This window comes from Oncorhynchus mykiss, chromosome 21 (genome assembly GCF_013265735.2).
Source record: "Oncorhynchus mykiss isolate Arlee chromosome 21, USDA_OmykA_1.1, whole genome shotgun sequence".
Lineage (NCBI taxonomy): Eukaryota > Metazoa > Chordata > Actinopteri > Salmoniformes > Salmonidae > Oncorhynchus > Oncorhynchus mykiss.
In genome coordinates this window covers 33,747,160-33,774,221 of record NC_048585.1, presented here as the reverse complement: position 1 = coordinate 33,774,221, position 27,062 = coordinate 33,747,160, and the positions used below count along the sequence as shown (strand labels likewise).

Here is a 27,062-nt window from a genome sequence, read left to right as displayed (position 1 = left end):
TGAGTGCATTCTGACATCACGTGCGTAAAAAAACTCACACTGGGGTGACCATTAGAGATATTTGGAACTCACATGTGAAAAGGTTAACCCCTGAATCAACACTAGAAATGTTACACTGAAAAATCAATAGATAAAACTATCCAATTTGCTGTGTACCATACAATACACTGCTGGTTCATGTGTACTCACTTCTATTATCCAACTCTCTACTCAATAAAATCACAGAAAAAAAAATGTTCAATCACAAAATCCATGACAAAGATACACAGCAAATTCTCTAGTTTTAAATCAACACTGGGAGTGTTACATTTAACACTGGTCCAGTGTCTATACAGGTCCACACTTGTTATTGTTAAATTAACACACTGCTTAGTCTAAAGCCTGGTTTGCTTATTTGCTTATTTGAGTGAATTGTAGAGGTACCACTGATGAACGCATATGTTAGTGACAGAGAAATGGTTGTTGCATTCATCCATTTTCAGTCCTGTGGCCTTCACCAAGTGAGGTCCTAAGCGAAATGTTATCATTAAACTTACATTATTTAACACAATGCAACTCTTATTTCATTATGCCTTATATTGAGGGCCTAGTTTTACCTTATTACAGTTGCCTGAAACTCACAGTTTACATATCAGGGAGTGGCAGCTTGGGCCGCTAAAGTGCTGGGCAAAGAGGACAAATATTAGCTCTCTGTCAATGCTACCAGAAGTCAGAAATGTTCTTGAGACAACTCTTGTTACAAGCTTTGTCATCATAAAAAGGAAAAGTGCTGCCTGTCCAATCTATTTTGGAGACTTGTGTGGTTGTTTGGACCGGGAAGCAGTGGAGCACCTCACTGGCTATTGGACTGACTCCAGCCAGGTGATTTTATTTTCTCTCTCCTGAAAATACTGCACAAACAATAACATAGTATATGCCATTTAGCTGAAGCTTTTATGCAACTTACAGTCATGCGTACATACATTTGGACATCAAAACCACAATCCATGCGTTGCAAGCGCCATGCTCTACCAACTGAGCCACACAGACAGACAGGCAGGCAGACAGGCAGACAGACAGACAGACGCATACACTGGTAGACCTGCAGTCTGAGTAACATTGGCTACATTTACACAGGCAGACCAATTATTTTTTACTAATTTAGACCAATCAGATCAGCTCTGAAAAATATCTGATGTGAAAAGATCTGATGTGATTGGTCAAAGACCAATAAATTGAATAAATATCAGAATTGGGCTTTCTGTCTAAATGCAGCCATCTAGAGGTAGTGAGTAAGACGACCTTCTGCAGTATAAGCTATATGCTTCAAGGCATAGTTCACGCAAATTAAAACACATTGCTGTTTATCACAATGCAAATCTCTGCTCCTATTATACACTAAATACACAGGGTGTATACACATAATTGAATTTATCAGCTTTGTATGAAAATATATCTAAATTAATTAGTATCTACCAGGCAAGTATCTTTTCATAATGATGGTAGCCTTTTTTCCTCGTTTGACCTTGAAGTAGCTTGCATATGGAGAATGCTGGTTTCCCATGAGGGGCAACCTTTTCCTCTGTGTTAGTCTTTAAGGATAATGAATTCTTGTAATATCATGATTCGTTTTAATTCTGAATGCTCATCAATTAAAACGGTGGAAGATGGGAAAACAAATGACCCTGATCACCCTAGCACTACACACACACAAACCCCTAAACACCATGCCCCTAAACACCATGTCTCAGCCCTCGGGGCCAGGGGGAAGAATAGAGAGGCCACCCTTAGGTATGCAATTGATCTGTGGCAGTAAAAGCCTATAATCAGGCCTAGTTGGGATGTGTTTGTAGTTGGAGTGTGTGTCCGAGTGCGCTCGATCGTGCATGTGCATGTGTGTGTGGTTGTGTGTGGGAGTAGTGCAAGTCCATGACTTCTTTCATGGAGGGTTGATCAGCATTCATCAGGAGGACTCAGGGACTGCAGTGATTGAATGCAGACTCCAAACCAGACTTCTTTTAATCTCACTCTCACATTCAGCTGGCCTCTCACTGTGGCTCAGCTGTATGATAAAGAACGCTCACATTCTCCCTTCATCTCTTTCTCTTTGCATTTCTCAAATTTTTGCTGTACCTCTCTCAGTCAGACAGTTGGTTGATAGGTATCTCTCTCTCTTTCTCCATTGGTCTCTCTCTATCTCTCTTTACCTCTCTTACTCACATACTCTAACATACCAGGGGCAATATTAGACATCTTTCCAAACAAGTACACAAACACAAACCCTCAAACTATTTGCCCAATTATCTACTTGCATCAACACCAAAAAAACAGTCCCATCCCATGCCTATAATACTTGTTACTGGTTACCCCAGTTAACGGCTGTCACGTGTGCTCTCTCTGGCGCTCTAAATCGCAATGCTTACATGCCTCAGCTGGATCGACAGGTTCCCGCGCCTTAGCAGAGGTGACCGGTCCGCTCCTGATCCCCGGGATCGTCAGCTGGAACCACGCGTCGGGGAGGGGGTACTGTCACGTGTGCTCCCTCTCCGGCCTCTAGGTCACCAGGCTGCTTGTTATGGCGCACACCTGTCACCATCATTATGCGCATTATCACACTCACCTGGACTCCATCATCTCCTTGATTACCTGCCTTTTATATGTTACCCCCTTTGATTTCTTCCCCAGTCGTCATTGTTTCTGTGTCATGTTGGTGTGCTGTTCGTGTTTCTTGTTTTGTTCATTTACATCGTTACAACGACAGCTCTATTCTAACCTCCAGGCAGTCAGTTCACCACTCAGCCAGCTAATCCTCCCACTCCCTGCCTGCCATTCTCTTCTCCCAGAATAACGATGAGCTTCACTCCACAAAGCCTTTCTCCTAATCATCCCAATGACGGGTCTGACAACTGACTGTATGACAATGAACAACACACACTAAGAGCATGGAACACAGCTCATGTCAACGTCGGAGAGGATTGATTCAATGACTTCAATTCAACAGCACCGAACTCCCTCTGTGTGTCACTAAATGAGAATTTTTGTCTCAGCACTGTCTGCAATATCCTATCTAGGCTCAGAAATGGCATAATTCAAATACAAGAAGAGAGGAGGATTTGTATGTTCTATTGACTGGGCTTTTATAGATATAGTATAGTAATTATTCTGAGAGATTGATGGCTAGCTGGGGGAATGTGAGGTAACATAGAGAGTCATGTTATTCAGACACAGAAATAGGGAGAGATATTGTGTTGTCACCAGGTGGCAACTACAGTCATTGAAGGAAATAATGAAACGGTGTGAGAGAACTTCTATTGAAACCCAATGACAACACACCTGATTAAATTAAATATGGTCTAAACTGAAGACCATGAACTAGACCGACCATGACAATTCGAAGACATGATTAGTGTATTGATGGAATCAGGTGTATTACATAAAGCTGGGCTGGAACAAACACCTGCACACAGTACAGTCCTTTACTACAGATGTAGTAATTTGAGACAGTTTGCTACACCAGGAATATAATCATGCAGCAACAGGAAATGTTCATTATTATGTGGATTATAATGAGTGGACATTTTTGTAGGGGTTGATACATTTTTCGTTAGGGCAAATCAAGTCTGAAATTTCAAAGTGGAAATTGAAAATATACTAGAAGTTTGCATTTCTTGCCGTGCAGGACAATTCTCAGGAACAAAAGAGTGTCCAAATTAAGATCCTACATCTGTAACCCAGCTAAACTACTGTTTCTACGGGACAGAAATGGGGCATGTTTCTGGGTTGAGCCTGAAGAGCCTCAAGTAATTAGGGATGCCCCCATCTGGTTCGCCCCTGGAGACGGTGTGTGTGTGTGTGATGGTGGTGGTGGTTTGCCACTAGGGGGTGTCAGTCACTCAGTCACCCCACTGACATGTCACCCTGATGGGCATTTGACTAGCGACCCCACCCCACTATCCTGGAGAGACCCAGAAGGGGGGCTGAATCTACACATCTGCTTCTGGGCCCTAGATATTCTATTCTATTTTATTTTACCCTCAAAAAACATCCCTATGTTTGATATGCAGAACCAGACACCACACCGCAAAAGCTCCCAACTGTAAAAGCACCTTCAACAAACACAATAACATAAAAATCAAACCACCTCTTACATTTCAATGTTATGGCTGAAAAGCAGTTTGGCCAGACATTTACTCATGAATATTTAGTTCTACATATGCATTAGCTCAGTTTAGTAGCAGTATCAGCTATGGCATTTATGGGTATGGGAGATGATTATAAAGCAGGAGGGGGACTGTGTCCCAAATAGCACCCTATTCCCTACATAGTGCACTAATTTTGACCTGATCCCATTGGGCTCTTTTCAAAAGTAGTGCACTACATAAGAAATAGGATGCCATTTGGGACGCACACCTGGATGAATGTAACCCACCCAGAGGCATGAAGAACACAGACCCTGCAAAGAAAATAAGACCAGGTGGTAGTTTTAGGGCCTTATTAATCATTCTGTCTTTCCAAGCAACTTCTCTCCAAGTACCTTAGGCTGGATTGTGTTTATCTTCCATTATAGGCCTACTTTTCACTGATTATGTATTTACATCGCAATGACTCAAATGGAAAGGTGGGGTTCGTAGATGAAATAACTTGAAATCATAAATGCCATGGAATTCTTTGTAAATCCAACGACGCAAGTCTCACATAGGTCTACTTAGCTGTGCCATATATAACAAAGTCCTTCAATATCCCATTGACTTCTAAAGCCGTTGAAGGGAAGATGCAGCAGAGCACATAAATAGCATCACATGACTATGCGATAACCTTGTTGTAATTTCTGGGCCCTGTGTGTGTGTGAGGTGAATTCCCTGGGAGCTAAAGTATGCCCATCTCGCCATCTCCCCTCTGTTGTGTGTGTTAGTGTACCGTGTTAAAAAACCTCTATCGCCTCGCCGTTCACATAGAGATAGCGCCACCACATGCTGGGAGCAAGGAAAGAGCTGACAGGTACGGAAAGGCAGCGCACAACTCACTACTGTCTTCTCAGTACTAGAAGCTGTTTATTTCCCAAAAACATTTGATAAATAAATGTATAAATATAGACACGCCTCACCACTATTGCGCTCTCCAAACTCCTGCCATTTCATAGAGCTTTGTTTCCCAATCATAAATGTTTGTTCATGTTAACCCCCGAAGTTAAACTTCATTTCTGTTCAATCTTTATAGCATATAATCTTACAGTAATCGCGAGCGTTTCACAATTTAATTTCATTACCGTTTCTTGCAACAGTGTTGCATTTTATTGACCAAATTCCTATCCTGAATGGCAATGTTTAAAGTGCACATGAAACATTCATTAACTCACGTGGTAGACGTTCATTTCATTTCCATCAAATGTGTTTATTTGCAGTTAGTCCTTGGAGCTCCTTATCTCTGTCAAATGTTTGGTACCTGTGAAAATTGTGGGTGAGTGAGCGGCTGAGTTCCAATACCTATGCGCGGCCTCCCCATAAGGACACCAATGGGGGAGTCAAATTAGACTGAACCAGGGTGCACCGGATTATGGCCCAACACATGAACGGTCCAACCAGTGAGGGTGAGGAGGTTTTTCAGACCAGTTACTGGAAATAAATCCTTGTGTAGAAGAAAAATCTATTTTAGCCTACTGATGTCTACCAATTATTTTATTAGTAGCCTATATTATTGGTAATAGTTTGTTAAGCAATTGCTGAAGCAAAGGAAAGGAAAAATGCATTACCAAGCACAATGTAGACAATATTGTACACGATGTACAGAAGAGTAGAGCTGCTGAGGTTGTAAAACGTGATGCTTTTAAAGCCAATACAGAGCATCACCAGGCTTTGTGCCAATCACAAAGGTGGGCTCTTGACAGTTGACTCCTGAAATAAACACATTTCTGTCTCTCTGATGAGCAATGCTTTGGAAAAAAGAAAGGGGAAAGAATAACGGAAGAAAATAGAAGGAAAAACGAATATACTGTGGCTGTCAGTGGTGAAGGTGACACAGGGTAGAAGCGTATGATTTCAATGCGACTCGCATCCTCATTTTTCTCCCTACTGTGACTCAAAGCCCTGTCATTCATCTGGTGAAAATTGACCGTTTGAGTGCTATTATCAAGCTGATACAATACACGGCTTGACTCCTCTCTCCGCTTCCATCACTGTGGTGTGCGTGTGTATTATGCCCATTGCTTTGTCGTATAGACATTCCATACAGTACAGTACTTTATTGGGAGAAATATTTCTCTGTTAAGGTAATGTACCGTGTCTACATTAGTGTGTGTGTGTGTGTTTGTGTGTGTGTGCATTCCTGTGTGCCTGTCTATGTGTGTATGACTATAGTAATAAAGCTAGTAGCTGCCATTAGACTCAGACAGACAATCCAGTCTAATAGGGGGGATGTTCTCTACTGTGGCCCAGCATTTAGACATTCATTATTCATTCCGCTCTACACCCCGACTATTATCGAGCACCACACTTTTGATACTAGTGCACTAGGGAATAGGATGCCATTTGGTTCTCAGACACTATAGCTAAGCTACTACTGCATGATCATTCTATCTGGGCAAAGCAAAGCTCCAATGTACTGTAAAGTTCAATCATCATATTAAATGCCTGCTGATGCTGTTATAGGGGCTTTTTTGTTTTGTACTGTACTGTACTGTACTGCTTTTGATCAGGTGCCATTATGGGCTTTGGTCAAAAAATAGTTGGTCAAAAATAGTGCACTACGTAGAGAATAGGCTGCCATGTGGGACGCAACCTAGGTCTCTGGTCATGTTTGCTAAATGGTATTAGGAAATGATCAAGGAGCTCATGAATATGTTTTAAACAGACAGGGTTGAGGCTGCAGAAAGAGTTGAAATTATAGAGTAGATTATTTTTCACTCTTTCCTTCTCTTCACTCTGGCTCAGAGCAGAGTGGAGGTTGCTTGCCAGTAGTGAGGTATTGGTTCAGAGTAATTGGTATTCTCTGCACAACAGACCCAATGCAGAGCTTCTTATGAGAATAAGAGAGGAAATACGCTTATCTGTATTTCCACAGTAACCGGGGGGGGGGGGGGGGGGGGGGGGGATCTAAGCTCTCACTCTGCAGCGCTAGTCTAGCTAGCTGCCCTTATTTTCTTCCCTGTGCAGTTCTCTACTGTCAGAGCTCATTATGGAGGGTTGCTTTGCTTTGCTCAGTGCCGCTGTCCACACGTTTAGCCTTTCAGTATTCACCACCCCCAAGCTCTCCCACACCACCACCCCATCCTCCCTCCTCATCATCTGCCCCCACCAAACACACACACACACAGTGAATTTGGAAAGTATTCAGACCCCTTGACTTGTTCCACATTTTGTTACGTTAATCTTATTCTAAAATTCATTAAATATTTTTCCCCCTCATCAATGTATACATAATACCCCATAAAAGTTTATTTTTTATTTTTTGCAAAATAACTCCCTGAAATATCACATTTACATAAGTATTCAAATCCTTTACTCAGTACTTTGTTGAAGCACCTTTGGCAGCGATTACTGCCTTGAGTCTTCTTGGGTTTGACCAACAAGCTTGGCACACCTGTATTTATTTGGGGAGTTTCTCACATTCTTCTCTGCAGATCCTTTCAAGCTCTGTCAGGTTGGATGGGGAGCTTTGCTGCATAGCTATTTTCAGGTCTCTCCAGAGATGTTCGATTAGGGAGACCTGATGTTCGAGATGAAGTCCAGGCTTTGGCTGGGCCACTCAAGGACATTCAGACTTGTCCCTGAAGTTGCTTAGTGTCATTGCCCTGTTGGAAGGTGAACCTCTGGAGCAGATTTTCATCAAGGACATCCCTGTACTTTCCTCCATTTATCTTTGTCTTGATCCTGACTAGTCTCCCTGTCCCTGTCGCTGAAAACCATCCCAAAAGCATGATGTTGCCACCACCATGCTTCACCGTAGGGATGGTGCCAGGTTTCTATCTTGGTTTCATCAGACGAGAGAATCTTGTTTTTCATGGTCTGAGAGTCCTTTAGGTGCCTTTTGGCAAACTCCAAGCGGGCTGTCATGTGCCTTTTACTGAGGAGTGGCTTCTGTCTGGTCACTCTACCATAAAGGCCTGATTGGTGGAGTGCTGCAGAGATGGTTGTCCTTCTGGAAGGTACTCCCATCTCCACAGAGGAACTGTTGGTCAGATCTCTGACCAAAGCCCTTCTCCCCCGATTACTCAGTTTGTCTGGGTGGCCAGCTCTAGGAAGAGTCTTGGTGGTTCCAAACTTCTTCCATTTAAGAATGATGGAGGCCACTGTGTTCTTGGGGACCTTCAATGCTGCAGAAATTAGATGGTACACTTCTCCAGATCTGTGCCTTGACACAATCCCGTCTCAGAGCTCTACGGACAATTCCTTCGACCTCATGGCTTGGTTTTTGCTCTGACATATACTGTCAACTGTGGGACCTTATATAGACAGGTGTGTGCCTTTCCAAATCATGTCCAATCAATTAAATTTACCACAAGTGGACTCCAATCAGTTGCAGAAACATCTCAACGATGATCAATGGAAACAGGATTCACCTGGGCTTAATTTGGGGTCTGAATACTTATGTAAATAAGGTATTTCTGTTTGCAAACATAAAAATAACAGTTTTATCTTTGTGATTAGATTGATGTAGATTGATGAGGAAAATGTTATATTTAATACATTTTAGTGTCACGATTTCCGCCGAAGTAGGCTCCTCTCCTTGTTCGGGCGGCGTTCGGCGATCGACGTCACAGGCTTTTTAGCCATCGCCGCTCCATTTTTCAAATATCCATTTGTCTTGTCTTGTTTCCATACACACCTGGTTTTCATTTCCCCAATCAATCTACTTGTATTTAACCCTCTGATTCCCATCATGTTTTGTGTGTAATTTTTTCATGGAACGACATGTTATGAACATAACATGGAACGACATGTTATGTGGTGTTAGTTTACGCGCTTTACTTTTATGTTCCTTTTTTGAGTGAGTTTGATTTATGTAGTGCTCTCATTTTTGGAACAATAATACAAGTGTGCCTGTTCATTATACTCTGCTCTCCTGCACCTGACTTCGCCTCCAATACACCATTGACAGAATTACACACCGCCCATCGAGTCAGCAGGAGCAGGTACCCCGGTTAGAGGAGTCGAGGAGCGCGTCCAGGAACATTCGGCCATTGTTACATCATCTTGGTGCCATGGATTGCGTTGTCCAGGCCATGGACCGCTGGGTGAGACAGGAAGTCTCTCCAGTGCCTCGATCAGCACAACCGGGGTTGTCTCCACCTGTTCCATCCGGAGAGAATTCCGGGGGGATGCGTCTCTCCCTTACCAGGGAGTATAATGGAGCGGTAGCACAGTGCCAGGGATTCTTGTTACAACTGGACCTCTACCTGGCCACTGTGCACCCAGCTCCCTCAGGAGGGGAGAGAGTGGCTGCCCTTGTCTCCTGCCTCACAGGAAGAGCACTGGAGTGGGCAAACGGCGTGTGGAGAGAAGGAGACACGGCGCCAGACCACTTAGAGTATTTCAATCCGTCACTTCAGGGCCGTCTTCGACCATTCACCTGAGGGCAGAGCGGTGGGGGAAAGGCTCTTCCATTTGAGGCAGGGGACGAGGAGCACCCAGGACTTCGCCCTGGAATTCTGGACCTTGGCCGGAGCAAGCTGGAACGACAGGGCCCTCATCGACCACTATCGATGCAGCCTACGAGAGGACGTCCGATGTCAGCTGGCCTGCAGGGATGCCACCATTTCCTTTGACCAACTGGTGGATTTGTCCATCCGGTTGGATAACCTGCTGGTCACCCGAGGACGTCCAGAGGGGGCTCTGTCGGTTCCATCATCTAGCACCCCCGCTCTGGTGCAGAGCATAGGGAGAGGTGCAGCGCATAGGGAGACTGGAGGAGGAGCCATCAGAGGCCGCAGAGGACACCCTGCCGGTCGGCGCCGTGTTGGTTCCTCTGGGTGTCGAGGCAACAGGCAGGGCACTCTGGCGTCACCCCAGGTGAGTTTGCACCACACTCATCCAGTCCTCTGTTGATCAACTGTTTGTGCCTGTTTGTTTCCCTGAGTTTCCCCCACATTCCCAGCATAAGGCACTCGTCGATTCAGGCGCAGCTGGGAATTTTACTGACAGAGCATTAGCCATTAGGTTAGGGATGCCCATTTTTCATATAGTTAGACCCTTCCCGGTACACGCTCTAGATAGTCGACCATTAGTGTCCGTCTAATCAGGGAGGCCATCATCTCCTTGGCCATGGTTATGCAGTGGGATCATGAGGAGAGAATCAGTCTCTTTCTCATTGACTCTCCTGCGTTTCCTGTGGTACTAGGCCTTCCCTGGTTGGCTCTGCATAACCCCACTATTTCCTGGCAACAGAGGGCTCTCACGGGGTGGTCGTGAGAGTGCTCAGGGAGGTGTGTAGGGGTTTCCGTTTGTGCTACCACTGTGGAAAGTCCAGATCAGGTGTACATCCCCCCAGAATATACCGATTTGACTTTCACCTTCTGTAAAAAGAAGGCGACTCAATTATAACCTCATCGAGGGGGGGATTGTGCGATAAATCCCCGGGCAGACGCTGCGCCACGCAGGAGTCACGTGTTTCCCTGTCGCAGGCAGAGACGGTGGCTACGAATACATGTCTATGAATCCCTGCGTCAGGGATACATTTGGCCCTCTACTTCACCCGCCTCCTAAGTTTATTTTTTCATGAAGAAGAAGGATGGAGGTTTAGGCCCATGCATTGACTATAGAGGTCTCAATCAAATCACGGCGAGGTACAGTTACTCCGCTACCTCTTATCACCACGGCGATTGAATCAATGCATGGGGCGCGCTTCTTCACGAAACTGGATCTCAGGAGTGTGTATAACCTGGTGCGTATCCGGGAGGGAGACGAGTGGAAGACAGCGATTAGTACCACCAAAGGGCATTATGAGTACCTCGTCATGCCGTACGGGTTGATGAATGCTCCATCAGTTTTCCAATCCAGTTTTCTTGTCTTGTTTCCATACACACCTGGTTTTCATTTCCCCAATAAATCTACTTGTATTTAACCATCTGGTTCCCAGCATGTTTTGTGTTTAATTGTTTCATGTTATGTGGTGTTAGTTTACGCGCTTTACTTTTATGTTTCGTTTTTTGAGCGCGTTTGGTTTATATAGTGCTTTCGTTTTTGAAACAATAATAAAAGTGCGCCTGTTCATTATACTCTGCTCTACTGCACCTGACTTCGTCTCCAGTACACCATTGACATATAGAATAAGGCTATAACGTACAAAAATCAAGGGGTCTGAATACTCTCCGAATGCACTGTACACACACATACAGGTAAACAGAGTGAACCATGCTAACTACATGCACATCACACACAAACTTCATCTCTCAAATACTTTATGGTATTGTATAGTCTCTGACCAGCTCTTAAACATGGCTTGGCAATAGCCATTCACTTCCTACCAATACCTTTTTTTTAGGACGAGTCACCATAGTATCCCCCAAAAAATAAAGCAGAGTAGCAGACCAGCTACAACCTGTGGCAATCTCTTTCTGTCTCCATCTCTCTTAAAATCTCTTTCTTCTTTCTTCCTCTCTCTTTCAATATCTCTGTCTCTCCCCCCTCTCTCTTCCTGACAAAACAGTCCATCTGTCCCTTTCCTTTCTACCTCATTAACTGTCACAGCGCTATGTGTCAGTCTGTGGTCAGTCAGTCCAGTCGTAAGCTACCACTGCTCCTCCGCTCATCATTTCATTTGCTCTTACAAGCAGTGGCATGGTCCATCAGGCATATCCAGTTGAGCGGTTATCTGTACTGATGGGAGAAAGGGCCTGACAAAGCAGTGAGCCCATGTGTAACCATTTGTGCCAATTATTTCATTAGAGTCTGATAGACTCCCTTCCCTCCACTGGCAGCAAGCAGGCAGGCAGCATCCCTTTCTACTCTGCTCTGCACGCTGGAGCGCACCGCAATGGGTTCAAGTCCATCAATTAATGAGGCAATTTGCTCAAGTGGTTACACCTGGGCTGAACACTTTGTGTAGCTCTGCTAGCCGATCACAAGCTATTAGGGTGAGGTAAGATGAGGGTGGGTTCTACTAGTTTTGCTGTCTCACTAGGCTTCACTGGTCTTGTGTGTGTGTGTGTGTGTGTGTATATGTGTGTGTGTGTGTGTGTGTGTGTCATGTCTGCCTGCGTGCTTGTCTGTCAGTCAGTCTGTCAGTTTCTCTCTCTCTCTGCTAGCATGTTGTGTTAGTCATGCCATCTCTCAATCTCTCCATCAGACTGCTGCTGTGTGTCAGTGTGTTTGTTTGTGCGTGTGTCAATTTTGTGTGTGCGTGCATGTGTTACGGAAACAACTCCTTCAATGTGTGTAATTGTGTGGACTGTAACTGATCTACAAGTAATTTTGCATACCAACCTACCCCAGGCAATATCAGCAGCCTAGTTGAACTGCACTGTGTGGACCAATGAGAGGTAGGCCGATTCCTTATCTGGCAGCTCTGCACATCACCTTCAGCATTAAAATGCTTGTAAAATGTCTTGTGCAATATTACGCTTGATCAGTTGTAGTTATTTTTATAAAATGTGCTGTTGAAATTTGTATTTTACGAAAGTAGCCTAAGCTACCGCCGGAGAAACAACTATTATCTGGCTATAGGCCCTGATCAGGGTTTACATGAGATTTTATTCATGGCTCAGCTCAGGTGCCTACATACACCATAGACATATACATAATTTACACACACACACACACACACACACACACACACACACACACACACACACAGCAGTCAACTCATGAGTTGGAAAATTTATGTGTTTATGTCACAGATGTTAGTGCATCGAATCGTATTTGCATCAAACAGAATCGCTTCGATTCGTTCCTCTAATCAAACGGAATCATTTCGTATAGGAGCCCATGTATCGTATGGAAAGGGAAAGATACACATTCCTAGTGTGTGTGTGTGTGGTGCTGACACGCAGAACTAGAAGCAGATACTTGTTGTCTCGTCCACATTTTCAGGCTTCCTGAATCTTTGATGACACTGCTTCAGAAATGTTGGTCTCTACCAGTCATATAGGATAACCAGGCGCCATGTGGTTTGTAATTGCTTCACGAATCGGCAGTGGATACAGAAGAAGAAAATCGTTGGTCAATCTTTACAGACAGATTCTTCTGTTCTGTATTTTAAATCAAATCAAATAAAAATGTTAAATATTTGTCACATCCGCCCGAATACAACATGTGTAGGCTTTACCGTGAAATGCTTACTTAAAAGCCCTTAACCAACAATGCAGTTCAAGAAATAGAGTTAATCAAATATTTACTAAATAAACTAAAGTAAAAAAAAATCTAATCAATCAAAAAGTAACACGTTCAATGTACATAACAATAAGGAGGCTATATACAGAGGGGCTATATACAGATTTTCATGGCTTAATTTTCCTTTCTCTGGCACAGTTTTTTATGAAGTTCAAGCCTTGTGCAAGTTCATAAAATGATTTGGTTATAGTGAGTACACTTAATATCTCACTGCATATGAGATTCTTCAGTGTGTGTGTGTGTGTGTGTGTGTGCTCATGCAGGCATTTGTGTGTGTGTGTGTGTGTGTGGTCTGAATAGAGATTCCTCTGAGCTAAAGAGACAAACACGGACACACCGGCTAGGTGAAGTTGTGCGTTTACAGACTGACCCCATTGCAGCGAGCTGTGCAGAGCCGTAGCCATAATGTATGCTTGAGGTAACCCACTATGACAGGACCTACATGTGAATGTTTCTGTTTCCATTTGGTTTAAGCAAGGGCATTCTCACATCTGCATCCAAGCAGCCCTATTTATTTTATCTCATTGGGTGCGATATTATCATTGGGCTTCTGTAGCAAAACAAGGTATAATTTATTGTTTGTTCAGCAACGCAAATGTGCAAGCCCGGCATATTTCATTTTCTGTATAAATATCATTATTCGTCTTTTTTGTGTGTTCACACTTGTGTGTTCTCTGTGGCACAGATACCTCATTGTCGGAGTCCTATCCTCTCCGAGATTGTATAATTTTTCCCCCACTGTGATTATTCCCTGCAATATGAAACATCATGGGATATATATGTGTGGACTCGAGGTGCAAAGGGAGTTTTAAGTCAATGTTATATCAAAGAGAAGAAAAAGAGATTGTTGGTGCAGTACCCATCAGCCTGCCAATATGCACACCAACGCATAACAAATGGATGGAGTACCACTCAGGGGAAGAAATATTGAGATTGTAGAAAGCTTTGACCCGACTGGCCAGCCCAGCCCTATTGCATGTTTCTATACAGACATTAGGTGTGTGTGTGTTTTATGTTCGTGTCTGCGTCTGCATGCCTATGTGTTTTTCTGCATGCAATGCATGTGTGCATGTCACGTGCATACATGTGTGCGTGTCACCTAATCAACAGCCAGAACTCAACGCCTGCTGGTGCTAGCACTAGCAGTAGTTTGGCTTCGACCCAGAAGCTAAGAAAAACGTTCTGTATTTATGACTCGGTTTTAACAAGCCCAGTCTGTCTAATAATTAAGTTATTCCATCCATATGGAATGAACAGTAATGATTAAGCTAAAGCAGTCTGTTTTTTCTCTGTGGGTGTTGAAAGGGTTGTAAAGACGAGCGTAAAACTATATGTTCCCATTTACTGACGTCCAGAGAGAGAGAGAGAGAGAGAGAGAGAGAGAGAGAGAGAGAGAGAGAGAGAGAGAGAGAGAGAGAGAGAGAGAGAGAGAGAGAGAGAGAGAGAGAGAGAGAGAGAGAGAGAGAGAGAGAGAGAGAGAGAGAGAGAGAGAGAGAGAGAGAGAGAGAGAGAGAGAGAGAGAGAGAGAGAGAGAGAGAGAGAGAGAGAGAGAGAGAGAGAGAGAGAGAGAGAGAGAGAGAGAGAGAGAGAGAGAGAGAGAGAGAGAGAGAGAGAGAGAGAGAGAGAGAGAGAGAGAGAGAGAGAGAGAGAGAGAGAGAGAGAGAGAGAGAGAGAGAGAGAGAGAGAGAGAGAGAGAGAGAGAGAGAGAGAGAGAGAGAGAGAGAGAGAGAGAGAGAGAGAGAGAGAGAGAGAGAGAGAGAGAGAGAGAGAGAGAGAGAGAGAGAGAGAGAGAGAGAGAGAGAGAGAGAGAGAGAGAATGTCGCCCTTACACCTCCGGAGTACATTGCACTCATACAGCCATACACTTCCATGTCTATGTACGGTACGCCAGCACTGAATGTCCATTCCTATTTATTAACTGCAAACCATGTTAACGGTCTAGCCTAACGCTAAATGCAAGCAACCCACTTTTACCACAACAAACCTAAAATTAGTTTCAAATGAACAAATTAAATAGGACATTTTTATGATCCAATAACACTGTAGCTAAGATAGCAGTTGAATATCATGTCAGTTGAAGCACATATCATTCTAATAGCATAGAACGGAGTCAATTAATAAGTTGATCACTGAATCATGATTTTGGCAGTTTAGCTACATGACTAACATCTACATCACCCCACCTGACCGTCATGCAGACACACATAATAAAATGACCAGGTAGATGAGTATGTACTTCAAGTAGACAGTCATGATTACTTTTCCCATACGCCTTCACAGAAAAAATATTTTCCTTCATTGTCTTTGGGTCAGGATGAAATTGTTCTCAGCATTCAATCTATTCAAGTCGTAACAAGCTAAGGGAATGTGGCGTCCAATGTTTTAGGATATTCATTGTGTCATTTCTTTTAATTTGTTTTTCAGTTGAAAATAAAGAGTTGGCGATCATTGACAGATGCAGGAGGGGGGTGGAGAGACATGAAGGAGCCTGTTTGGCTTCAAGTCAGCTGCAGAAAATCTTTATGAAATTGCTTCAGACACAATCTGACAGGCAAGACAAAGACTGTGGCTGGCCTTGCTAAAATCGATGATGTCTCGATTATTCCGGCTAAAAGAAACATGCAATTCATTCCAGTGAAACGTGGAGTATGTTTTTACCCTGTTAGACAGAAGGTAATGTTCTACAAACAAACGAATACCATATAAACTAACATGTCTACAATAGTGCAATCAACAGTGGTACTTTGAGACTCCTTCAAAATACTTTATCCATACAGTATAATGCAATTTTATCATTCAAGCATATACTGTATGTATCTATGTCAATGTAGATCGACAACAACAAGCAACCCTCTTTTCAATGTAGCCGATACACCTATTATGAGTAGGATCAGCTGGGGATGTAAACAGAGATTGAGTGGAGCAAGCACACACACACTCGCAGGCGCGCGCGCACACACACACACACGGTGTGCTGCTGACTCCTGTTTCAGTATGGATCTGCTACAGTAGTGCTGCTACATTACAGCTGATGATCTCAGTTATTTACGAGGAATGAATAAGTTGCCTCCTTTTTAAATGCTAATGATTGATATGTTGCCAATGCAACAGATAGAGAAGGAGCACCCCCTGGTTTCCACCCCTGGAGGAAAACGCTGATCTGAGAAGATCCTCCTCCCACTCCCTGACAGTCAATTAGACAAACAACCCTCCAAGCCTCTAACCTCAGGGACCTGGCTGGGTGGCTCCCTCCCTCTCTACCGCTGTGTGTGTGTGTGTGTGTGTGTGTGTGTGTGTGTGTGTCTCTCTCCACTGTTGTGGGCTTTACTGAGACCCTAGTTGCTACTAAACACTGATCTATGTTCAAGGTGTTCAGGTGCGTTTTACCCCTATTGGTTCAGGTTAAGGTGAGGATTTGCTGAAGGATAAGCTGCCACTACAGTAGATCTGTACCTAAAGCCTACTTTTAATTGAAGCAGATAGACAGACATAACAGGGGTGGAGAGAGTGGTCACTTAGGTCTGGAGCCTTTTAAATCAGATGAATGCTATTCACTGGAGACAAACTAAGGAAGAAGCGCAAAACCCCAAACACTTTTCTGATAAAAACCTAGCCCTATGCCTAACCCTATAACTCCACAGGCAACTTACATTAGTCTTAGCTATTTCCTAACACGGGAATTTTACTGTCCTCAGGGCACTGAGAAACTGCAATCAATAAAACCCTAAATAAATATGGTGCAATAGATGCTGCAGGCTACAAATACTGCACCACCAACTAGGCTTGGGCACTATACCGTGTAATACCGTATACCGGGGTATTTGGATATAGCCACGGGGTGGATTTTCAATACCGTCAAAACTTTTTTATTTTACGTTTTTTTTTATACATTTTAATATTTGTAGCTACTTTTTCAGTTAATATCTGCAGTCAACTTGTGAAATACGTTAGGAGATAAAGCAGACTGCGTTCTTCATTTCACCTGTCACACATTATGAAGCTTACCGCAATTTCCCAGAACAGTTGAGTCAGTCACTTGTTTGTTTGTAAATACCACAGCTAGTCAGTCAAGTACTGTAAGTGTCTGAATTAATATGAAGACGGTGCATCATTCAGTGTTAGCTTTCTGCGATGTTTGATAAGTCAAAGCGCTTTGGATGAGTTACAGCTGCCACTGCTATCTTTGTCCTTGTATTTTTTTCTCCTTTCTGTTCTCGGACCCTCAGTCTGCTACTCCCCCATCTTCTCCAAGCAGAGCAGGCAGGCCTGTTGCCCTAGCAACTCCAAACTCCACACAGACATAGCGTGTACACATGCTGCTCCAGAGCCAGTGCTGTTCTTCCTTCAGACAAGCATGCTTTCAAAACTGTGTTTGTTTGCACAATGTCTCTCGTTCACATTAGCTTGCAAATTTCCAAGCTCACCAAAAATGACATTCGGTAGCTACTACCTACACTTGTATAACATTATGAGCTGGATTGCCTGTCTTTGCAATTAGTTTATTTTTGTTTGCGATCCTTAGTATAGCAATCTCTATTAAATCCACTAGTACTTGTGCTAATTTTGTTTGCATTCTGCTAATAGATACCCAATGGCCTTTTTTTTGCGTTTTTAGCATCCCCTTGTTTATTAAGCCGGTAATGCTGTAATCCCGTGATGAGAGAAGGATGGTATGAGGAAATACAAATCTGGATTCTGTCCAACCCTAGCCATAACCCGGGGCTGTTTTATCTGAATTGTGACTAGATAACAAATACCACAACAAATCTATATTTTCAATTATCTTCGATTCATATGACCTGATTTTTCACTAATTCAATCAGTTATTGTTGTATTCTTAAGGTTGTCAATTACAGTATATTCGAACCCCTTTCAGATAATTACATTCAACTGCTAATCCTTGATGTAAGGTACCCCTTACTTACACAAAAAGAGTTGGAGGTGACAAAATAGGGATTTCCGCATAGAGTACAATAACCATGAGCTCTTATTTGCATCTGTGTTGTGTGTGTGTGTGTGTCTGCCTGTGTGTGTGCATGTCTGCCTGTGTGTGTGCTGCATGGGAGTATTACTGGCACGCTAAACAAATGTATTATCTTCATCACATCAGCCTGGAGGTATGCAGTGCTCAAGGGCAAAACAACCAAATCCCTCCTTTTCTTTCTGCAGGTTTAAGCATCTTTGTGAGGAAGAGCAACATTGGTGAATGCGCCTGCCATTTGTACATGCTGTACATGTAAGTCACACTACTATGCCACGGTAACTACACTATAATGTTTACCAGCACTTTCACCTTAAATATGCAATCTGGGTATCACAAAGACAAACACACACCAGAGGATCACACTCCTTTCACTTAGACACTATAATGCTACATGTCAAATTGTTTGTCAAATATTATGTCAAACTGTTCTTGCCCCCCTTCCCACCTCATCCATATCCCCACAATCCCTATGTCATTGTTCTCTCCGACACACCATACCATACCACACCACGTGCCAAACTGTGAGACATCAATTAAATCAATGGATGAAGACTGGTCTGGCACAGAGAGAAGGGACAGTAGAGAGGAAGGGAATTTAGGGGAGGTTTCTTATTACTGAACTCCCAATGGAGAGGTTCCCCATTCCACTGTCACTCTAGGCGTCCTTTTCTTATTGGTGGTCTGTAACAAATGTCTTGGTAAACTGTATTTATTGATTTACTAGCTGAATCAGATCTTAAGTGAATTTGTCAGTCAAATTAGTTAAATGACAGACATGTAAAATCAGTCCAAAATGCTCAATTTAAACAGTGTCAGAGTCAGGGACTTCATGGGTTAAATTAAGGATTATTTAGTCATTGTCATAGTCATAGGTGAGCCATTGCATAGGATTATATAATGTGGCATTCTAAATCCTCCACCTCCATCTCCACATCCTCAACTCATGAGGCCAGCAGCATACCACCCTGCATCCCACTGCTAGCTTGCCTCTGAAGCTAAGCAGGTCCTGGTCGGTCACCTGGATGGTGGGAGTCCTAGTCGAACCAGATGCTGCTGGAATTGGTGTTGGAGGGCCAATCGGAGGCACTCTTTCCTCTGGTCTAAAACAATATGCCAATGCCCCAAGGCAGTGATTGGGGACATTGCCCGATGTAAGGTGCTGTCTTTCGGATGGGACGTTAAACGGGTGCCCTGACTCTCTGTGGTCACTAAAGATCCCATGGCACTTATCGAAAGAGTAAGGGTGTTAACCCTGGTGTCCTGGTTAAATTCCCAATCTGGCACTCATACCATCATGTCCACCTAATCATCCCCAGCTTCCAATTGGCTTGCATTCATCGCCCCTCCTCTCCCCTGTAATCATTCCCCAGGTTGTTGCTGTAAATGAGAATGAGTTCTCGTCAACTTACTCGGTAAAATAAAGGGTGAATAAAAATTAAGATGCAGTGCCATATTATGCAACTTGCAACCTCTCTCCTGCCTGTTCAAAATTCCAGCAATGCAATGTGCATGCTTACCTAAGATACCCTGTCCTGACACCCTGCTGATATCTGAAAACATGCAGAAATGGTGACATTTGTTTCCTTTTATTTACATTAAAATGTCAGGGTGCTGCCAATATACAGTTGAAGTCAGAAGTTTACATACACTTTAGACAAATACATTTAAACTCAGCTTTTCACAATTCCTGATATTTAATCCTAGTAAAAATTCCCTGTCTTAGGTCAGTTAGGAACACCACTTTCTTTTAAGAACGTGAAATGTCAGAATAATAGTAGAGAGAATGATATATTCAGTTTTATTTCTTTCATCACATTCCCAGTGGGTCTGAAGTTTACATACACTCAATTCGTATTTGGTAGCATTGCCTTTTTCCATAAGCTTGTGGAAGGCGACGAAATGTTAGACTCAAGTTAAACAATTAACTTGGGTCTAACGTTTCAGGTTGCCTTCCAGATGTTTCTTCAATGTATCCACATAATTTATTTTGTGAAGTGCACCAGTCTCTCCTGCAGCAAAGCACCCCCACAACATGATGCTGCCACTCCCGTGCTTTACGGTTGGGATGGTGTTCTTCAGCTTGCAAGCCTCCCCCTTTTTCCTCCAAACATAATGATGTTCATTATGGCCAAACAGTTCTATTTTTGTTTCATCATGATGATCTTTGTCCCCATGTGCAGTTGCAAACCGTAGTCTGGCATTTTTATGGCGGTTTTGGAGCAGTGGCTTCTTCTTTCCTGAGCGGCCTTTCAGGTTATGTCGATAAAGGACTCATTTTACTGTGGATATAGATTATTTTGTACCTGTTTTCTCCAGCATCTTCACAAGGTCCTTTGCTAATGTTCTGAGATTGATTTGCACTTTTCGCACCAAAGTACGTTCATCTCTAGGAGACAGAACACGTCTCCTTCCTGAGCGGTATGACGGCTGCGTAATCCCATAGTGTTTATACATGCGTACTATTGTTTGTACAGATGAACGTGGTACCTTCAGGTGTTTGGAAATGGCTCCCAATGATGAACCAGACTTGTGGTGGTCTACAATTTATTTTCTGAGGTCTTGGCGGATTTCTTTAGATTTTCCCATGATGTCAAGCAAAGAGGCTCTGAGTTTGAAGTTAGGCCTTGAAATACATCCCACAGGTACACCTCCAATTGACTCAAATGATGTCAATTAGCCTATCAGAAGCTTTTTAAACCATGACAGCTGTTTAAAGGCACAGTCAACTTAGTGTATGTAAACTTCGGACCAACTGGAATTGTGATACAGTGAATTATAAGTGAAATAATCTGTCTGTAAACAATTGTTGGAAAAATTACTTGTGTCATGTACAAAGTAGATGTCCGAATCGACTTGCCAAAACTATAATTTGCTAACAAGAAATTTGAGGAGTGGTTGAAAAATGAATTTTCAAAGGGTTTTCTAATGGTCAATTAGCCTTTTAAAATTATTAACATGGATTAGCTAACACAACATGCCATTGGAACACAGGAGTGATGGTTGCTGATAATGGGCCTCTGTAAGCCTATATAAATATTCAATATAAAATCTGCAGTTTCCAGCTACAATAGTCATTTACTACATTAACAATGTCGCCACTGTATTTCTGAAGAATTTGATGTTATTTTAATGGACAAAAAAAATATGCTTTTCTTTCAAAAACAAGGACATTTCTAAGTGACCCCAAACTTTTGAATGGTAGTGTTTATATATTTTTCTTATACCTTTGCAAAGATTTCTAAAAAACTGTTTTTGCTTTGTCATTATGGGGTATTGTGTGTAGATTGATGAGGAAAAAAATGTGTTTAATAAATATTAGAATAAGGCTGTAACATAACAAAATGTGGAAAATGGGAAGGGGTCTGAATACTTCCGAATGCACTGTATATAGAGTCCTGCTTGCCTGTATATGTTAGTTATTTGTCATGCTGGGGAAGCTAAATATAGCACTTATTTATTTCATTTGGAAAAAATACATGTTCATGTTTTGGTTCGTTAACATTCAATGCAAAGAGATGTGGAAATATGTCATTATGACTGAGAACATTTCAAAAGATTGTAGCTACTAGCAACTGTATGAGCAAAATCATATTATTCTGGCCCCAATAGAATAAGCAGTTAATGCAGTTCCTTTGAATTCATTATATCAGCAGCGTGTTTTTTATTCTGTAGCCTACCGTGCGTTTTGACCTTGGCAATTCTAACAGCACAAAGGGAACATGGTCCCAGCTTCCTTTGTATGCCTCTTCCTGCTTCCTTGCATATATTTCAAGAAAAATACCTTCCACAATAGACTTCCAATTCCAAACCTCTGATATATTAAAGCTAACAACATGAACAAAATAACCAAAGGCTACAGGACATAAAATACATGTTTTCTAAACATAAAAGAAGTGTTAGCGAACCAATTTGCTATTTTTGTGTTGTGGAAAGGAACATAATGATATTCACAAAATGCTATTGAACATGGACAAATGTAGCCTTGGTCACGATCACAAACTCATTGACCAGGAAGCTAAGATATATTGCATTTGTGTATTAATTTGGCTTTCCGGAAGAATAGCACAGCCTATGATATGCTGCCTATCACATTCCCATTCCAGAAGAATACCATGCCCTGGCCTATCACACGCCACATGAATTCAGTTGGGTGGATGTGGATGATTTGGGCTGTAACGTTAGTCAGAGCTCAGAGCCCTGACAGCCCCTTTAGCCCTGTCGGCACAAGACTAACAGTAAAAGTCTCTCTCACTTGGCACGCATGAATATATCTTTCCACCATGTGGCTCAGAGATGCCATAGAGAGAGAGACCATTTGCCACCGGTTGACCTGCCTTTCTACTGACAGTGAGGAGAGGAGCCTGGCCGAGTCGTAACCTAAGGACCCTGCTGCCTGCCACACACCCACACACAAACAGCGCCCCTCGCCTCAGGCCAGACATGAGAGAAAAGGCATGGCGGTTTGTGCATAGAATGCACATTCAAAGCTTTACCAATGTGATATCCAGGGTTATTTGGGGTTCAAATAAAAAATGAAATCAAAACAACTGGAGAATGTGTGCAAATGAAAACAAATTAATTGTCTTAAAAGCTGTACAATAAAAACAGCTCCCTATACATTTATAAACGACATTAATGCAGGCCATAATATAAACCACAGAGCAATACTGCAGAGGGCAACACTAAGATTTGTAACTAGCGCTTCGCCATAAGGTGAATGAATGTTTAGCAGGGATGGATTGTATCCAGTGGTCAAGGCATGAAGCATGACAACAAGAATAACAGCAGGCTAATTGGAGGAAATAATAATTGTTTGACCTCAGCCTTACCCTAAAGCTAGACTATAGTGCCATCTATTGAAGAACTCAACTTTAAATCACACTATCTATTGAAACGGGATAGTATCCATATATTAACGTTATATACAGTATCAATGTATTTATCTTCTGTTATTTTTAGTTGGTAAATTACAAAAAATATATAATAAATATAATTGGATCGATTGGATAGGTCTATAACTTGTTGCCATTAACCAGTAGGAAAGTATTGCTGGTGACAATCAGACCATGGAAGTGTTCACATTCATCAAATAGATAGATATTGATATTATCGAATCGAATTGTATGTTTTGGCTTGGGGTCAAATCCAGCAGGTTTACGCCATGGAAAAGTTGATTAAGCTTGAGAGCCAAAGACGCATTCTGTACGAGGCTCTTATCTGATGTCATCTAGGGCTAGGAGACTTGATATATGAAAGACAGTGAGTGGGCTACAGTATAGACAGGCGACATGAAAACAGAGCTATGTAATATGACAAATCCATTATATAATGGTCTGGAATCATTTACATAAACAATTACCTTCTTTGAGCAAGCGTGAGTGGATGAGAAGAACAACAAAACAACAGATTGCCGCTCCCGCTAAAGCCCACGCAACTCTAAGAAGCTGCATCCTGGCTGGCGAGTGGCGACGGCTTATTAACACCCGAGGAGAGAGGCCAGCAGTCTTCAGAGACACACACAGCCTTCCATTCTGCTCCCATCCAGCGCAATGCTTCTCACCCCCCAAAAATAAGAGAAAACAGTCTACAACACGTGTGGAATGCACAAAATAAATCCCCCTTCAGAAATAGCTGGGGCGAATAAAAATACTAGTCAATCCGTCAGTTGAGGGGAAAAACAGATGATCATGGCCGTGGAAAAGGACTCAGTGCTGGGTCAAAATTGAAGTGTTTGGTGCATCAGTATGAAGCGGGGCTGTTAAAGCCCCATCGTTTGAAGTGCTGGCATTCCCACTACCACTTCAGCCCGCGTCCGTGACTCGGTCACCACAGGCTCACCAGCAGCTTTCTATTCGCCCCCTCTCTCTGACTGCTGTGCGCGGATACGGTAATTCGGTGCGCTGATCACCACTCTCCTCCAGTACATGTTCCACACAACTCCCGCGCAGGAATTGACTCAGAGGCAGGCAGCACGTCTATGTCGCTATGCAGTAGGGTATATATCCATTCCGTTTCAGCCAGATAGCACGCTTGCCATTTTACGCACAGGGATAGCTCATCATCTGTGGATACCTCTCGTCTTTGTTGTTCTCCATGTAGATCATGAAAGATGCTCGTATCTCTTTCGATTTGGAAGCGATACCTCCCGACCTTTAACGGATAAAAAAAAAACTAAAAACAAACGCGCAATAGAGCGTATCCGGTTTAGTTGCTTTATCTACTTCTGGATTTCGATACATTTGTCCGTTAGTGATGATGATGACACAGTATATATCGGCATCACCATCCCTGATCTCAGTGCCGGTTCTTCGGGCTTGCCGCTTTTCTTCGTCAGGCAGCCGCATATAAAGTCTACAGACGCGACTTTCTCTCTCCCTGCTCTGTGCGCTCCCGGTGAGTGACGTCACAACAACTCCTCCAGAAATATGTTTCTTCGGGCGATTTCACAGAGGCAGTGTGAGGAGAAGAGAAGAGGCGTGCGCGTGGAGGGGATTGAGGAGGAACGGGGATGGTTGGCAGATTAAAAACACTGCATTGCTCGTTGTAAACTCGCTAATTACAGTGTCCCTATTCTGCGTTTGGTGAACTACAGTTGTAATACCTTAGGGCAGGGGTGTCAAACTCAAATACCCAGTGGGACAAAATGTAAAACCTGAACAAAGTCACGGGCCAACATTGAACAAATTAACCTTTTAATATGAACCCAAACAAGTTTTGTTTTAACATTGAATATGGAACAAGCATCGCTTATTACCATACAATATATAATTTAATAGTGGAGACATGCAAAATCGAATTTCAAATGAAAAAACACATCAATGGCATTCATTTATTAAATAAATACAATTTAAATAAAAATTGTATGCCTCTTTTCTATTTGCAGCCTTCTGATTTAAATACCAAAATAAACTTTTTCCACTGGCTAATAATTTTACAAATAAAATGATAATAAATCAATCAACCATTCAAGCCCATGCCTTGTAGCAAGAAAAAGTGCATAAAGAAAACGTTAATTATTGCACACTGGTCTAATCTGATGTGCCCAAGCCAGATACCTGGCATCTCTTCTTGGATGCTAGTTCATCAATGTCTGGGCTCAAGCTCTGAGCTGAAGAAATCCTCAGTATCGAGCGAAGATGTTCATCAGTCAGACGTCTCCTGTGAGTTGTTTTGGTCAACTTCATCGAGGAGAAAAGTTGCTCACATAGATAAGTGCTGCCGAACATGGAGAGCATCTGAGCAGCTTGGGTGCGGAGCTGAGGCATTGTGTCAGGGATGAACCGTGGAAACTGTGCGGCGCCCACAGCATCATACTTTGACTTCAGCGTGTCGTTGCACTGGAGTTCAATCAGCTCCATTTGGATGTTGGTTGGTGCATTTTCCACATCAACTGCGAAGGGATTACTAAGCAGTTCAAACTTGCATTTCTGGGCATCGAAGTCGGCAAATCGCCGGCTAAACTCAGCGGCGAGAACACTGAGTTTTTCAGCAAACTGTGCGCATGGGAACACGGCGGTAGAGATCTGCGCTTTTATGGATTGGCAGCAGGGAAAATGGCAAGGGTTTCCTTGCAGCATCTGATTCTCCCACAGGCACAGTTTAGTTTTGAAGGCCCTCACTGCAGCGTACATGTCTGTGATGATGCGCCCCCGCCCCTGAAGCTGCAGGTTCAGCGCATCGAGATGGCTCGAGATGTCACAGAGAAAGGCCAGCTCACACAGGAACTTTTGCTCCCGGAGCTCTGCTGTATCCTTCCCTTTGGTTTCCAGGAATTTACATATTTCCTCACGCAGCTCGAAACATCTGTTCAGTACTTTTCCTCTGCTTAGCCATCTCACCTCTGTGTGATACGGCACGTCTGCGTATTCCGAACCACACTCCTCCAGAAAAGATTTAAACTGGCGGTGATTTAGACCTTTGGCTCTTATAAAGTTAACTACCTGTGTTACTGTGGTCATAACATGTTCCATCTTTAGGGCTTTGGCACACAGTGCTTCCTGATGTATGATGCAGTGGTAAACAGTTAGCTCACCTGCACAGTTCTCTTCCCGCATCTTCTCCCGAACCATGCCCACCAGTCCACTCTTTTTACCGCACATCGCTGGCGCACCATCTGTCGTTAATCCAACGAGTTTATCCCACGGCAGCTTTATTTCAGTTACACATTTGGAAACCTCCTCAAAGATTTCCTTTCCTGTGGTTGTGCCATGCATTGATTTGAATCCTAATAGCTCCTCCGCAACACACAGATTTGAGTCCACTCCACGGATGAAGACTGACAGCTGAGCAGTATCAGATGCGTCGCAGCTCTCATCCACAGCGAGGGAGAACGCAACAAAATCTTTTCCCTTTTCCATCAGCTGGTCATACAGATTGGTGGCAAGATCACATGTGCGATCAGCTACTGTGTTCCTGCTCAGGCTCACGTTTGAAAATGCTTGTTTTTTCTCTGGGCATACGAGGTCACAAACCTTCATCATGCACTTTTTCATGAACTCTCCCTCATTAAAGGGCCGGGCTGATTTTGCGATCTCTGCTGCCACTATATAACTAGCCTTTACAGCAGCCTCGCTTTGTGATGTGGCTTTTTTAAACATATTCTGTTGTGAAACCAAACTTCTTTTCATCTCCTCTACTTTCTGGCTCCTTTGAGTCATGTCCAGGTCCTTGTATTTGTCATGGTGTTTCGTTTCATAGTGTCGTCTAATGTTGTACTCCTTACTTATAGCCACGTTGACTCCACAAACAAGACAAACAGGTTTGTCTTTTACATATGT

General features: G+C 43.0%; 1 protein-coding gene across 3 annotated transcripts in view; it reads right to left on the bottom strand.

The window, feature by feature from the left end:
* Positions 1-27,062, bottom strand: part of LOC110500285 (chemokine-like protein TAFA-5) — a 159,556-nt gene that overhangs the window by 94,795 nt on the left and 37,699 nt on the right. The window contains exon 1 of one of the 3 annotated variants that reach the window (XM_036957698.1): positions 23,645-24,663. The exons of the other annotated variants lie outside the window; for them this stretch is intronic. Coding sequence (XP_036813593.1) covers positions 23,645-23,735 — 91 coding nt within the window. The 5' untranslated portion in view covers positions 23,736-24,663. Of the gene's footprint in view, positions 1-23,644; positions 24,664-27,062 lie in introns of those variants that run through there. 3 annotated transcript variants of the gene reach the window in all.